Source organism: Taudactylus pleione, unplaced genomic scaffold (assembly GCF_031769625.1).
Source record: "Taudactylus pleione unplaced genomic scaffold, aTauple2 ptg000997l, whole genome shotgun sequence".
NCBI lineage: Eukaryota > Metazoa > Chordata > Amphibia > Anura > Myobatrachidae > Taudactylus > Taudactylus pleione.
In genome coordinates this window covers 1698025-1713585 of record NW_028285398.1, presented here as the reverse complement: position 1 = coordinate 1713585, position 15561 = coordinate 1698025, and the positions used below count along the sequence as shown (strand labels likewise).

At 52.6% G+C, this 15561-nt stretch overlaps 1 protein-coding gene across 1 annotated transcript; it reads right to left on the bottom strand.

Annotated features, from left to right (window-relative positions):
• Positions 1 to 6: 6 nt before the first annotated feature.
• On the bottom strand, positions 7 to 15550 carry CKS1B (CDC28 protein kinase regulatory subunit 1B). Its single transcript, XM_088460993.1, has 3 exons — positions 15394 to 15550; positions 7532 to 7659; positions 7 to 304 (listed from the first exon to the last, which is right to left on the bottom strand). The coding sequence occupies exons 1-3, from the start codon at positions 15450 to 15452 to the stop codon at positions 255 to 257; spliced, it is 237 nt and encodes a 78-aa protein (XP_088317119.1). The 5' UTR covers positions 15453 to 15550; the 3' UTR covers positions 7 to 254.
• Positions 15551 to 15561: the final 11 nt, after the last annotated feature.

Sequence of the window (15561 nt, the reverse complement as noted above, 5' to 3'; positions counted from 1 at the left end):
CAGACATAAAATAAATCACTTTATTACAGTGAGGTGTACAGAGATACAGACAGCACACATATGATCCAGAGATACAGACAGACAGCACACGTATAACCGAGATATACAGACAGACAGCACACGGATAGAGATACAGACAGCACATGTATGAAAGAGAGATACAGACAGCATAAATAGGAGGGGATAGCAGTGTTCCTGCACTGGGAGAGAAGGTGCTTGTGGCCCCATAGGAGGATCCGCCTCTTGCGGCAGCTCTACGGCTTCTCGGCGGGCAGCGGTCGGCGGAAGAGGAGAATGTGGGGTTCTAGGAGGAGAAATAGCTGCGTCAGTATCGCCATTAAGAGAAACCTGCCGCTTACAGCTATATGGTAGCATGGTGGCACAGTGGTTAGCATTTACATAAACAATGCCTTATCTGTGAGGGGTTTGTATGAGCTCCCCGTCTTGGGGCCGTATTCAATTAGTTTCGCACCGACGATACTTTTTCGCAGGCCAGACTTATCTGATACCCGTATTCAATTCCAGAAAACGCAACCCAGCGAGTACTAACCAGGCGAAAAGTGCTGTTGGAATTGGGGAAATAAGCCTGACACCCCTTAAAAGATGCACTAACATTGGGGATCAATGAACATGCCCCCGAATAGCCCTAATACAGCTGTTTGACACCCCTTAAGTACCCCAATCTATTCTAATTAGCAGCTTTGCACTAGTGGTGAAGAATGGCATTAAGCAATTTTTATGGTGAAAAGAAGTAGTCCTGTCACATTTGGGGTACATGAAAATGGGAGCAAGCATGGTTTATAGTCACTAATAAAGTTGTAAAAGACGCAGCTGCATCAATTAAACACCTCACCCATACTTGCAGACCCCCCTAAAGTCTATTTAGCTACTTTTTAAGTTTGTACCCCCACTCTGCACTTTCACCCCCATTTTCCATAGTGCTTTTTTGAAATGTTCCACACTTTTTTTTTTTCTTTTTAGGAGTTTTTGGATGCAGTTATCCTTTGGGCGGGGGGGGGGCTGTCCCAAGGGTGCTGAGTGGTTTCCCCACCTTTACACCCCAAAAATAGCAATTCTGCACTCTCTCCACCTATTCAGAGGTAAATCTTTTTCGCTTATTACATTACGTTTTCACGTACGCGAAACGTCTTTGCAATTGAATACGGAGATAAGTTTCTGCCTGGTGAAAAGTCGCAATCAGCGATACTTTTTCGCGGCTAATTGAATATGGGCCTTGGTGCGAGTTTCCCCCTGGTGCTCCACTCTCATAAACCAGACTGATAGGGCTATGGGGTGAGGCTCTGTTCTTAAAATGCTCTGCGTACAGTGGAGCTGTATAATCAGGGATAAGTAAATGTACCGGAGCTGCCGGGATATTGCTCAGTGCTACAAAATAAGAACAGGAGTGAGCCCGATATACTTCAGATAAGTTTCCAGCAATGGAATAAGCCATCCTTCCTACAGAAGGTGCCCTGCTGCGCGGCTTCTTCAACAGAGCCAAGCAGACCGCCATTAATCTCCGCCGCTGTCTGTACAAGTTCTCTGACACAGGAAACGACTACAGCAAAGGTTACACACAACCATCATAACATAAATCTCCCTGTTAGACTGTAAGCTCCCAGGAGCAGGGCCCAGATCAACCCTCCTCTATCCCTCCTGTGAAGCCCCATGCATGGTCTGTGTCTTCCCACTTAAGTCAGCTACTTAGTATCTTCTGATCGTATTGAATGCCCCGACTCTTGCTGGCTCCCTCTACCTTTATGTACTATGCAGTTCTTTGGTGCAACAAAAAAATTGGAGTTACGGTAGACATACCACTGATCACTCTTTCGAGGTCCATAGGGTCCACAGGGATACCATGAGGATAATGTGGTTGAGTGATCCAAGCAACAAACCGTAAAAGCTTCAGCTCCCAGGATGCCTCTGGCCCTCTTCCACATATACCCTGCCCCCAGCCACAGACATTCCAGTTTTGTAAACAAGCCCAAGGCACGAGAAGGAAAGAGGAGAAGAATCGTACACCAGAAACACTCACACACGATGAGGGAATCTGTGACCGAAAGAAAAATTACCCAATGCTGCCAGGTGAGTCAGGGTGGGTGCCCTGTGGAACCTATGGACCTTGAAGAATAAGCATTATCAATGTAAGTCTACCATAACTCTCATTTTCTTCTTCAGGTTCCATAGGGTTCCGCAGGGATACCATGGGGATGTTCTAAAGCAGTTCCCCTAAAGGTGGGGGCGCTTCTGAGCAGAAAGGAGGACACGTTTGCCTGAGAGGCAAAAATATCGTCGTAGGACCTAAGAAAAGTGTGGACAGTAGACCACGTGGTTGCCTAGTACAAATGTTCAACATTGACACAACGACTAAAAGCCCACGATGGTTCCACAGACTGAGTAGAATATGCTGGCACCGTGTTTGGGACAGGGAGATCAGCCTTAGTGTAAACCTGGGAGATAGTCATGAGTAGCCATCTAGCCAGAGTCTGTTTGTTAGCTGGCCAACCTTGTTTGTGGAAACCATATAACACAAAGGGCCGAATGTTCACAGTCTCTGTTACATTGGCCGAGTTTAAAAAGTGTGAGAAAACTCACATTTTCTAAACTCTCGCCCTATTACATTTGGCCCAAAGAGAGAGTGATTTTCTAACAGAGGCTCTCATTCAGAGCCGTTCGCTATTTGCGTTCGTTCGTTCAAAAACAAGGGGTGGCTATTCAAATGATCCGTTCGCACATTGCAGTCTGTTCACTCCTCTAAGTCTGAACGAGCGAGCAAAACATACGCTCGTTTTTTTGTTAAAAACGCCCCCTGGCCGCTCGCACCATACGTCATGTCCGCTATTTATTAGATTAATCGAGTACATCGACCAGCGTATGAACTGCTCGCTATTCTTGTGGTTGGTGTTTGCTACCACAAATTTGCGAGCAGTTCTGGCTCTAAAATAACCCAGTGACGTGGTCATTGACGCTGCTGTTTTAAATATACACACCCATAAAACGCCCGTTTTGACCTTTAAGCACGCCTGCGTTCGGATCTCCCCTCCCCGTTTTCAAGCACCTTCCCCTGTTACCACCCACATACGCCTCATTCTGTCACTCAAAATAGCAGGCCCTCGCTATATTGCGTACAAACGATTTTCAGCCGCACTGACTGGTTCGCGCATGCGTACTAAATACCGTACGCATGCGCAGATGTGCGAACATCGCTCGGAACGAGCGTACTGCCGCTAGCGAGTGGCTCTGAATGAGGGCCAGAGTTTGTACCCTCCACAGAGAGACCGAGAGCACAAACTACATCCAGGAAGATTTCACCTACAGAAAACTGAAAAAGCTGGAGCCACAATTTCTCCATTCACATGAAGACGGGACATTACCTTAGGAAGGTAACCCTTCCGTGTACGGAGGACAGCTCTAACCTGGTGAAAGAGTTAATAAAATGGGGAGCAACAACAAAAGTGCTGCCAAATCAGAGACTGCGAGCAGAAAAAAAAAAAAAAAAAAAGTCTTCGCTGAGAACCTCTTCCAATCTACAGAGACCAGAGGTTCCAATGAGGGAGCTTGTAGCCCCTTGAGAACCTAAGGCAAATCCCACGGTGCTACGAAAGGTGGCTGAGCTCGGAGAACCCCCTGAAAAAAATTATTCTAATATCCGGCAAAGCAGCAATTCTCTTCTGGAGCCAGGCTGGCAACGTAGAAACCTGCACTCCCAGGGTGGCTAGGCAGAGACCAAAGTCTAACCTTAGGGTTATACCAACAGAATGCCAAACTCTGTAACAGATGCGGGCAGAGGAAGGCTTTCGTGCCCTAAGCATCGTATAAATTACAGAGCTTCTTAAGATGGAAGCCTTAAGAGCCACCCGGTCAAGGACAGACGAGGTAAGCAGATGCAGGCAGGGACCCGGCCCTAACAGATCCTGCCATAGAGGAAGAGGAAACAGACTATCTATGGATAGATTCCGTATGTCGGTGAACCAATGACATCTAGGCTAAGCAGGAGACACTAGTATTACTGTTCCGCCTTCCTGCTTGAATTTAATGAGGATCCTTGGGAGGAGGGAAATCGTAGAGATCCGCCAGCTTGAAGTCCCATCTTACTGCCAGTACGTCCCTGAAGGCGGCTGAGGGGTCTTTGGTCCTGGACCCGTACCTGGAGACCTTGTGGTTGTGACGTGATCCCATGAGGTCTATGTCTGGTAGGTCCCATTTGTCCACCAGGAGTTGAAAAACCCCCAGGAGAAGCCATTCTCCGACGTGTATGTCCTGCCGACTTAGGAAGTTCACTTCCCAATTGAGGACTCCCTGGATGAATATTGCAGAGATAGGCGGAAGATGACGTTCTGTCCAAACCAGAATGTTTGGTACTTCCCTCATGGCTGCATGACTTTGCATGTCTCCCTGACGATTGTGATAGACTTCTGTGGTCGCGTTGTCGGACTGGATCTGGACCGGCCTGCCCTGGAGCAGGTCCTGCGCCATAACGAGAGCTTTGCATACTGGTTGAAGCTCCAGAATGTTTATTGGCAGATGACATTTTCCCTGAAAGATGTGATGACTTGTCACCTCTCCCCATCCACGAAGACTGGCGTCCGTGGTGAAAAGCACCCCATCTTGGATCCAGAATGGGCGACATTTATCCAGATGATCCTTATTTAGCCACCATGAGAGAGCGCTGAATCCTCTGGTACCGTATTAGATTATTCTCTCCAGATAGAATGGACAGTATTCAATTGCTGCAAAGGCCTGGAGTGGAACTGAGCATATTCCATGTCGAAGGTGGATACCATCTACCCCAAGACATGCATCGCTGATAGAATGGATACCCTTTGATTGCGGAGCAATTTGCCATGAAAGGGCCATGGTCTTGTCCTCTGGCAGAAACACCCTTTAGGCCAGAGAATTCAGAAGCGCCCCCAGATGTACCATCCGCTGTATTGGAGACAAAGAGGATTTCTTCCAATTGATGATCCAGCTGTGCTTCTGTAGGCAGGCCATGCCAGCTATCCTGAGGGAAACTTCGGAGGGAACCAGCTACTAGATGGTTCGATTAGTCTTTACTTGTAGAATCGCTGGAGACACTGTCATTATCAGAAAACCCGCCCAGGTATGGCCTTACTCCGATTCCCTGAAGCCTGAAATAGGCCGTCATCTCTGTCATTATTTTGGTGAAGACCCGTGGGGCTGTCGAGAATCCAAAGTGCAGTGCCTAAAATTGGTAATGTCGTTTCAGGACAGACAGCAACCCGTAGAAATTGCTGGTGAGATGGCGTAATAGGCACATGGAAGTACGAACCCTGAATGTCCAGAGAAGCCCAAAAAAAAAAATCCCCAGGTTCCATTGATCGAAGAGTTTCCATACGGAACATAGGTACACGCATAACCCTGTTGAGGGTTTTCAGATTTAGAATAGGGCGATGAGCCTCATTCTGTTTCTGAACCAAACATACATTGGAATAATAATCATTTCCCTGTTGAACCACAGGAACTGGGATTATCACCCATGTGCGCAGCAGGGAGTAAATGGTCTCCTCTAGGGCCAAGTCCCTGATAGACTCCGATGGAGGAGTTAGTTAAAAAAACTTCTGGGGAGGAGGTCTGCGAAAAGTGAGAGCACACCCCTGAAACACCACTTCTCGGCCCCAGGCGTCTGTTGCTATTTCATGCCAGTAGTCTGCAAATTGAAGTCGATCTCCCATCCTGGCCCCCCCAGGAGGAGACCCACCCCATCAGGCAGAGAGAGTTTGTCGCCTTAGCGCCTACCAGTCTGTTCGTAGCAGCCGCCATACTCTGACCTGAGTGGGTATAATCATCCATCCCGGAAGGATTTGTAAGAGGGACAAACATAGCATGCTGTGAGTATCCCATTAAAGGAGGCAGTGTAGGAGTAGCCTAATGATCCACTAGCTGCGTCATCACCTGGGACAAGGAGGCACCCAAGATGGCTCCTGTAACGGGGCTGGTAAACAGGACTGGTGAGGTGGCTCTTTATAACAGACAGCACACCAACCATCCTGTATAAAGTCCTGAGGACACAAGCCTGCCAAACAGAATTTACCTGAAACCAGCACACCTCCCGTTTCCATTTACCTTTTGCATATTCCATAATAAAAGGTAACAATGCAATTTAATGTGATAACCTTCACAAATAATAGTAAATATGAAGTACACAGAACCCCCCCACCCCCCCCCATCCACCTGTACCAGAGACGTGGGGAGAAAATAACAGTGATAGTTATAACTGACAGTCAGAAATAAAAGGCAATGTCATTTAGTAGCAATAGACTCTGAATCAACTACTCAAACACGAAGCAAGGGTAGGATATAGAGCACCATATACCTGACACGAGGAGAGGTATACCGGGAGACTGACCCAAAGACATCCCGAGACCAAATCGCTTCAGCAGAGCACAGATAGTGGACTGTGAGCGTCTCATTTACCCGGGGAGGGTAGGAAGAGCAACCCAGACGCGCAAAAACTTTTAAGGGACCTGCATCGGGGGAGGAGCTGCAGGGGGGAGAGCCTACCTCCCCTAAGCTGCATCAACCAACTGGGTACACTAACCTAGAAGAGTCCGCTGCCGATCCCCGGAGTCAGACGATAAGGCTCCGGTAGTCTAGTGAGGGAGCGGACACACCGGGCCCTCACTGCAGCGGCTTCCAGTACGTCTCCAGCGCCGGAAGCAAGGACTAACGCACGCGATTCCCCGTAAGCGAGGCATCGCCTTACCCGACATCTCCGTGTGGCTGGTTACAGTCCGGGGCCCAGCATCGCTGCTAACAAGTCCTGTTGTAACCCGCCAAAATCACCAGAGACATTACCGGTGTTGCGGCCCGGCTGAGGTAGACGGAGTCGCAGTGCATGCGTCTAAATACAGACGCTCAGCACTGCTAACTCAATAACATAGAAAATAAAAATAAAACATAAAATAAAAGCAGTCCCCTGTTGCAAAGGTGCGTCTGAATCCTGCCGCACCAAACGAACAACTGAATGCCTGTGGCGGGGTATATGTGGAGGAGAACCAGAGGCATCCTGGGAGATGAAAGCCTGGATCACTCCAACCACACTATCCCCATGGTATCTCTGTGGATTCTTATGGACCCTGAAGAAGAAATTAAACCATATTAGTGATACATGTTACATATGCTTTTATTTTAATCTTAAAGGTCCCACTGTCACTCTATGACTTGGAAGAGATGGGACTATAGCGATCTGCAGTGTGAGGGGGCCAGTATGGAAGGGGGCCAGTATGGAAGGGGGCCAGTATGGAAGATTCATCCCTTCAGTCCTCCAGTTAGGGGATGTCTACACAAATACCAGTTACAGTGGTGTAGTGAAGTCTATCACTGGTGTACCAGCCCTACATAGAACCACCAGTGCCTGGGGCAGGGCTAACACGCTGCTATAGAGCAATGTTCTGGGGAGGGGTATACGGATGTATTAGTGCTGCTTTAGCCCTGTAGTTTATTCTGTCACATTATATCAGACGCCCCCTAGTGCCCGGACAGCCTCAGTGCAGTATGTGCCGACACACACCTGGTTCGTGGATCATGTAGTGTACCCAGCCTTGGCTTTGCTGTACCCCCAGGTTCCTCCACTCGGTTTCGGACATCAGATGCGTTTTAGGCACCATCTTGGCGATGTCCTTCGGTAACATGACGTGTCTAAAAGACAGGAATGGGTCAGAGCACAGCAGCATAACGCACACGTACACAGCGCAATGGGGTCATCATGTCACATACACGGACTATAAACAGGTCATAGGTGTACAATAGCCATGGTCACATCATACATTTGGGACACTGTATTACAATTACAATATTTATTCTTTAAGAAGCTCTAACGCCTGGTTCCAATATCTGACACACTAACAGCCTCCAGGTCACCGCAGAACCAGCCTCGCAGTCCATACTCACAGCAGGAAGAGTTGTACGTCTAATATGGAGGCCACAGCCAGTATATGTCCAATGTGTACCCATGCCACACAAGACTGGCCAATCTGATACTGGTCACTCACGGGCTCATACTGCACATCTGCCCCCAGTAAGGGCTGCACTGGGATCATTTGGGGCAATAAACTCACGCAGGAATTCTCCTACTGCAGAGCTTAGCAAATGTTTATAAAACCTAGGAGGCAGGATGAAAGTGTAGGAGCCAGAACCCCCCCTTCCACCGGGGCAGCATTACTGAGCACCTACGCCCCAAGCAACCAACCCCCATGGCCACACCACTAACTGGGTTACCCAGGTAAACCCCCCCCCCCCCCCCAGCAGTGGACCCCTATGCAGTGCCCCCAGTAGTAGTCCCCCTATGCCATGCCCCCAGTAGTAGTCCCCACTATGCATTGCCCATAGTAGTGCAGCACCACCCCACCTATGCAGTGCCCCCAGTAGTGGTCCCCCCGTATAGAGTTCCCTCAGTAGTGGTCCCCCTATGTAGTGCCCCCAGAAGTGGTACCCCCCCTACGCATTGCCCGTGATAGCAGTCCACCCAGTAGTTGCCCTATTGAGTGCACCCAGTGGCGGTCACCCCCCTATACAGTGCCCCCAGTGGCGGTCACCCCCCTATACAGTGCCTCTAGTGGCGGTCACCCCCCTATACAGTGCCCCCAGTGGCGGTCACCCCCCCTATGCAGTGCCCACCCAGTGGCGGTTACGCCCCCTATGCAGTGCCCCCAGTAGCGGCCACGCCCCCTATGCAGTACCCCCAGTAGCGGTCACGCCCCCTATGCAGTACCCCCAGTAGCGGTCACGCCCCCTATGCAGTACCCCCAGTAGCGGTCACGCCCCCTATGCAGTACCCCCAGTAGCGGTCACGCCCCCTATGCTGTGCCCCTTACACACACCAAAAAAAAAACCAAAACACACAAGTTACCTGAATCCCCGTTCCTGACGTGACCGCCGCTGTCCGCTCTTCTCCTGCACTATGGGAGAGACGTCATGACATCACCTGCTGCGGGGGTAGCTCATGAATGAATGAGCTCCAGCCGGCTCACTCCGTGGACGCAGCAGCCAATGAGAGTCTGACTCTCATTGGCTGCTATAACAAACACACAGCCGCCGCTGGTGGCTGTGTGTTGGTAAACTGTGTAGTGTGCATTGCGCTCGCGGTCAGCACTACACTAGCAGCGGGTGAAGTGGCGGCAAGGGGTTGCTGCAAAACGGTCACCATGGCAACCTGGCCCCCGGGTTTTGTCGAGCCTGTCGTACTGCCTCCTTATACGAACAATAGCAGAAACTGACAGGAAGAGGTCTTTATTGTAACCTAAACTATAACGGAGTTAGGAGTATTGGGACAGGTCACACCCCTATCAGTACACACGTCCCCCTCCAGTACAGGGCCCCTACATATGTCCCCCTCCAGTACAGGGCCCCTACATATGTCCCCCACATATGTCCCCCTCCAGTACAGGGCCCCTACATATGTCCCCCTCCAGTACAGGGCCCCCCATACATGTCCCCCCAAAAAAGAGCACACCCCATACACGTCCCCCTCCAATACAGAGCGCCCCCCATACACATGTCCCCCCAAAACGGAGCACCCCCCCCAAATCAATGCTTCACTCCATACAAGTCCCATCCTATACACATCCCCCCAATACAGAGCACCCCCCATACACACATCCACTATACAGAGCCCTCCCATATGTCCCCCCAATACAAAGCACCCCCATACGCATGTCCCCACCAAAACAGAGAACCCCCCCATACACATGTCCCCCTTCTAATACAGAGCGCCCCGCCCTCCCATATGACTTCCCCAAAACAGATCACCCCCATTCACATGGCCCCTCCAATACAGAGCACCCCACTATATACATCCCCCAATACAAAGCACCCCCCCATAAACATGTTCCCTTCCAATACAGAGCACCCCACCATACACGTCCCCCTCCAATACAGAGCACCCCCCATACACACATCCCCTATACAGAGCCCTCCCATATGTCCCCCCAATACAAAGCACCCCCATACGCATGTCCCCTCCAAAACAGAGAACCCCCCCCATACACATGGCCCCTCCAATACAGAGCACCCCACCATATACATCCCCCTCCAATACAAAGCACCCCCCATACACGTCCCCCCAAAACAGAGCACCCCCCAAATACATGACACCCTCCAATACAGAGCGCCCCTCCATACACGACCCCTTCAATAGAGAACCCCCCATACACATGTCCCCCTCCAATACAGAGCCCTCTCATACACAGCACCCCCCCATACACATGTCCCCCTCCCATACAGAGCACCCCCATCTGTCCTCCCAAACAGATCACCCCCCAATACAATGCGCCCCCCCATATACATGTCCCCCTCCGATACAGAGCACCCCCCTCATACACGACCCCTTCAATACAGAGAACCCCCCATACACATGTTCCCATACCATACAGAGCGCCTCCATACACGTCCCCCTCCCATACAGAGCACCGCCCCCCCATACACTGAAATCCTCCATACACGTCCTCCTCCCATACAGACATACAGAGCACCGCCCCCCATACACAGAAATCCTCCATACAGGTCCCCTTCAATACAGAGAACCCCCCATACACGTTCCCATACCATACAGAGCGCCTCCATACACGTCCCCCTCCCATACAGAGCACCGCCCCCCCATACACAGAAATCCTCTATACACGTCCCCCTCCCATACAGAGCACCGCCCCACCCATACACATGTCCCCCTCCCATACAGAGCAGAGCACCGCCCCCCCATACACATGTCCCCCTCCCATACACATGTCCCCCTCCCATACACGTCCCCCTCCCATACACATGTCCCCCTCCCATACACATGTCCCCCTCCCATACAGAGCACCGCATCCCCCCCATACACATGTCCCCCTCCCATACAGAGCACCGCCCCTCCCCATACACACGTCCCCCTCCCATACAGAGCACCGCACCCCCCCATACACACGTCCCCCTCCCATACAGAGCACCGCACCCCCCCATACACACATCCCCCTCCCATACAGAGCACCGCACCCCCCCATACACACGTCCCCCTCCCATACAGAGCACAGCCCCCCCCCCATACACATGTCCCCCTCCCATACAGAGCACAGCCCCCCCCCCATACAGAGCACAGCCCCCTCCAATACAGAGCCCACCCCCCACACACGGCCGTTTCAGCAGGGCGCCACGCCAGAGGGCAGGGTGCTATTCACCATTTTAGGGATAAGGCAGGACGCTGCGACCCACTAAGACAGCCTAGCAGGAACGCTTGAAGTCTCTCCCCCCCCCAATAGGCACATCCCCCCTCCCCAATACGGCGTCGATCCCCCCTCCCCAATGCGGCGTCGATCCCCCCCCACCAATAGGCACATCCCCCCTCCCCAATACGGCGTCGATCCCCCCCCCACCAATAGGCACATCCCCCCTCCCCAATACGGCGTCGATCCCCCCCCACCAATAGGCACATCCCCCCTCCCCAATACGGCGTCGATCCCCCCCCCACCAATAGGCACATCCCCCCTCCCCAATACGGCGTCGATCCCCCCCCACCAATAGGCACATCCCCCCCCCACCAATAGACACATCCCCCCCTCCCCAAAACGGCGTCCCCCCCCCAATAGACATCTCCCCCCCCAATAGACATCCCCCCCCCCAATACGGCATCCCCCCCCCAATACGGCCCCCCCCCCCCCCAATAGACATCTCCCCCCCAATACGGCATCCCCCCCCCAATAGACATCTCCCCCCCAATACGGCATCCCCCCCCCCCAATAGACATCTCCCCCCCAATACGGCATCCCCCCCCCCCAATAGACATCTCCCCCCCAATACGGCATCCCCCCCCCCCAATAGACATCTCCCCCCCAATACGGCATCCCCCCCCCCCCCAATAGACATCTCCCCCCCAATACGGCATCCCCCCCCCCCCAATAGACATCCCCCCCCAATACGGCATCCCCCCCCCCCCAATAGACATCCCCCCCCCAATACGGCATCCCCCCCCCAATACGGCATCCCCCCCCAATACGGCATCCCCCCCCCAATAAAAATCTCCCCCCCAATACGGCATCCCCCCCCCCCCCCAATAGACATCTCCCCCCCAATACGGCATCCCCCCCCCCCCAATAGACATCTCCCCCCCAATACGGCATCCCCCCCAATAGACATCTCCCCACAATACGGCATCCCCCCCAATAGACATCTCCCCACAATACGGCATCCCCCCCAATAGACATCTCCCCACAATACAGCATCCCCCCCAATAGACATCTCCCCCACAATACAGCATCCCCCCCAATAGACATCTCCCCCACAATACAGCATCCCCCCCAATAGACATCTCCCCCACAATACAGCATCCCCCCCAATAGACATCTCCCCCACAATCCGGCATCCCCCCCAATAGACATCTCCCCCACAATACAGCATCCCCCCCAATAGACATCTCCCCACAATACAGCATCCCCCCCAATAGACATCTCCCCACAATACAGCATCCCCCCCAATAGACACCTCCCCACAATACAGCATCCCCCCCAATAGACACCTCCCCACAATACAGCATCCCCCCCAATAGACACCTCCCCACAATACAGCATCCCCCCCAATAGACACCTCCCCACAATACAGCATCCCCCCCAATAGACATCTCCCCACAATACGGCATCCCCCCCAATAGACATCTCCCCACAATACGGCATCCCCCCCAATAGACATCTCCCCCACAATCCCGCATCCCCCCCAATAGACATCTCCCCACAATATGGCGTCCCCCCCCAATAGACATCTCCCCACAATATGGCGTCCCCCCCCAATAGACACATCTCCCCACAATCCGGCATCCCATATACACACCTGCCCCCAAGACGGAGCAACCCATACACACTCCCCCCAAATACAGAGCCCTCCATACACACATTATTATCCTTTATTTATATGGCACCACAAGGGTTCCGCAGCACCTTACACAGTACATAAACAAATGGTAGAACAAGAAAAGTGTGACCTACAGTGCAAAACATTGCAGGACAAGGACATGGTTAGTGATCATCACACCTAAGGGGCCTATCTATTACACCACTTTTGGAACGATCCGACCAAAACTAGGCAGCCGGCAAGGACCAGCGATGCGCGTGCACACTGTCCTTGCCGACCCCGACTATCTACGGAACATGCTGGTCATCCTGACGACGATCGTCAGGTTCCCCATGTTCCGAGATAGGAGGTCAGGATCCTGCACTGAAAGACGTAGATTGAACGCCGTTCAGTGCAGGCATCGCACCCGGCGACCTGAAGGACTGAACACAAGACATTCAGTTTTTCAGGTTGCCCAATGGATAGGACCCTTTAAATAAGCAGCAGGGCGTCCATAACCAAGTGTTACGTGCCGTTGTGGGGAGTTAGGAGTAAATGACGGTGTAAGTAAGGAAAGGAGAAGCACATGAGGGAAAAGGGCCCTGCTCGGGAGAGCTTACATTCTAAAGTGGAGTGGCAGACATATAGGGGCGACACAGATGCATTACTGTTCATTCTAGCACCCTGCACCTGTCGCAACCTGAGCAGTTCCTCTATCCAGCCAAGGGGTGTCTCTCTGCTCTGGTGCTTCTAGCACTCAGCAGATGCAACAAGTTTGAGATGCAGACCAGAGTGTGCTAGAAGCACCAGAGCAGAGAGCGACATCCCAGGCAGGAAAGAGGAACTGCATGGGCTGTGACAGGTGCAGGGTACTAGAATGACAGGGAGGAAGGAGCATGGGACAGAGGGTTAGGATGAGAGCTGGAAGGCTTTGATGAAGAAGTGGGCGAGAACCCGTTTGAAGATTAGTGGAGAAGGGGCGAGAGCTCCAGAGGTAAGGAGCAGCTGTGCACTAGTCTAAGCCATGTAACAAGAGAATGGACTCTAAGGTCACACACTTCCTTCCAATACAGAACCCCTCATACACATACCCAGTATGGAGCCCCCAGAATACTAAGCCCCTCATACACATACCCAGTATGGAGCCACCCCAATACAGAGCCCCCCCATACACACACCCAGAATGGAGCCCCCAGAATACTAAGCCCCTCATACACACACCCAGTATGGAGCCACCCCCAATACAGAGCCCCCCCATACACACACCCAGAATGGAGCCCCCAGAATACTAAGCCCCCCCCATACACACACCGAGTATGGAGCCCCCAGAATACTAAGCCCCTCATACACACACCCAGAATGGAGCCCCCAGAATACTAAGCCCCTCATACACACACCCAGTATGGAGCCCCCAGAATACTAAGCCCCTCATACACACACCCAGTATGGAGCCACCCCCAATACAGAGCCCCCCCATACACACACCCAGAATGGAGCCCCCAGAATACTAAGCCCCCCCCCATACACACACCGAGTATGGAGCCCCCAGAATACTAAGCCCCTCATACACACACCCAGTATGGAGCCACCCCCAATACAGAGCCCCCCCATACACACACCCAGAATGGAGCCCCCAGAATACTAAGCCCCCCCCATACACACACCGAGTATGGAGCCCCCAGAATACTAAGCCCCACATACACACACCCAGTATGGAGCCCCCAGAATACTAAGCCCCCCATACACACACCCAGTATGGAGCCCCCAGAATACTAAGCCCCACATACACACACCCAGTATGGAGCCCCCAGAATACTAAGCCCCCCCCATACACACACCGAGTATGGAGCCCCCAGAATACTAAGCCCCACATACACACACCCAGTATGGAGCCCCCAGAATACTAAGCCCCTCATACACACACCCAGAATGGAGCCCCCAGAATACTAAGCCCCTCATACACACACCCAGAATGGAGCCCCCAGAATACTAAGCCCCCCATACACACACCCAGTATGGAGCCACTAGAATACAGAGCCCCCCCATACACACACCCAGAATGGAGCCCCCAGAATACTAAGCCCCACATACACACACCCAGTATGGAGCCCCCAGAATACTAAGCCCCTCATACACACACCCAGTATGGAGCCACCCCCAATACAGAGCCCCCCCATACACACACCCAGAATGGAGCCCCCAGAATACTAAGCCCCCCCCATACACACACCGAGTATGGAGCCCCCAGAATACTAAGCCCCACATACACACACCCAGAATGGAGCCCCCAGAATACTAAGCCCCACATACACACACCCAGTATGGAGCCACTAAGAAGCCCCCCATACACACCCCTCACCCCCAATAGGAAGCCCCCCATACACAACCCTCCCAATAGGAAGCCCACCCTAATACAGAACCCCCACACCCAATACAGAGCCCCCCGATACACACCCATCCCCCAGATAGGAAGCGCCCCCCCATACACACGCTCCCCCCCATTATTAGATGTGCTGTAGCAGAGCATTCTAGTACTTGTTGTCCCGCGGGACACCCATGCTGCCCTCAGGCCCCGGTTACCGGTACTCGAAGCGCTCGTCGTCGTACTTGTCGGAGTAGTAGATGTGTTTGGCGGACATCTTCCCTCTGAGCGCGTTACCCGCCGCCACAGCTTCAAACTACACCGCAACGCCCTCCGATTGGCCACCTGCTCCTGCCGCTCACCGCTCCGGCCAATCCGCTTTCACT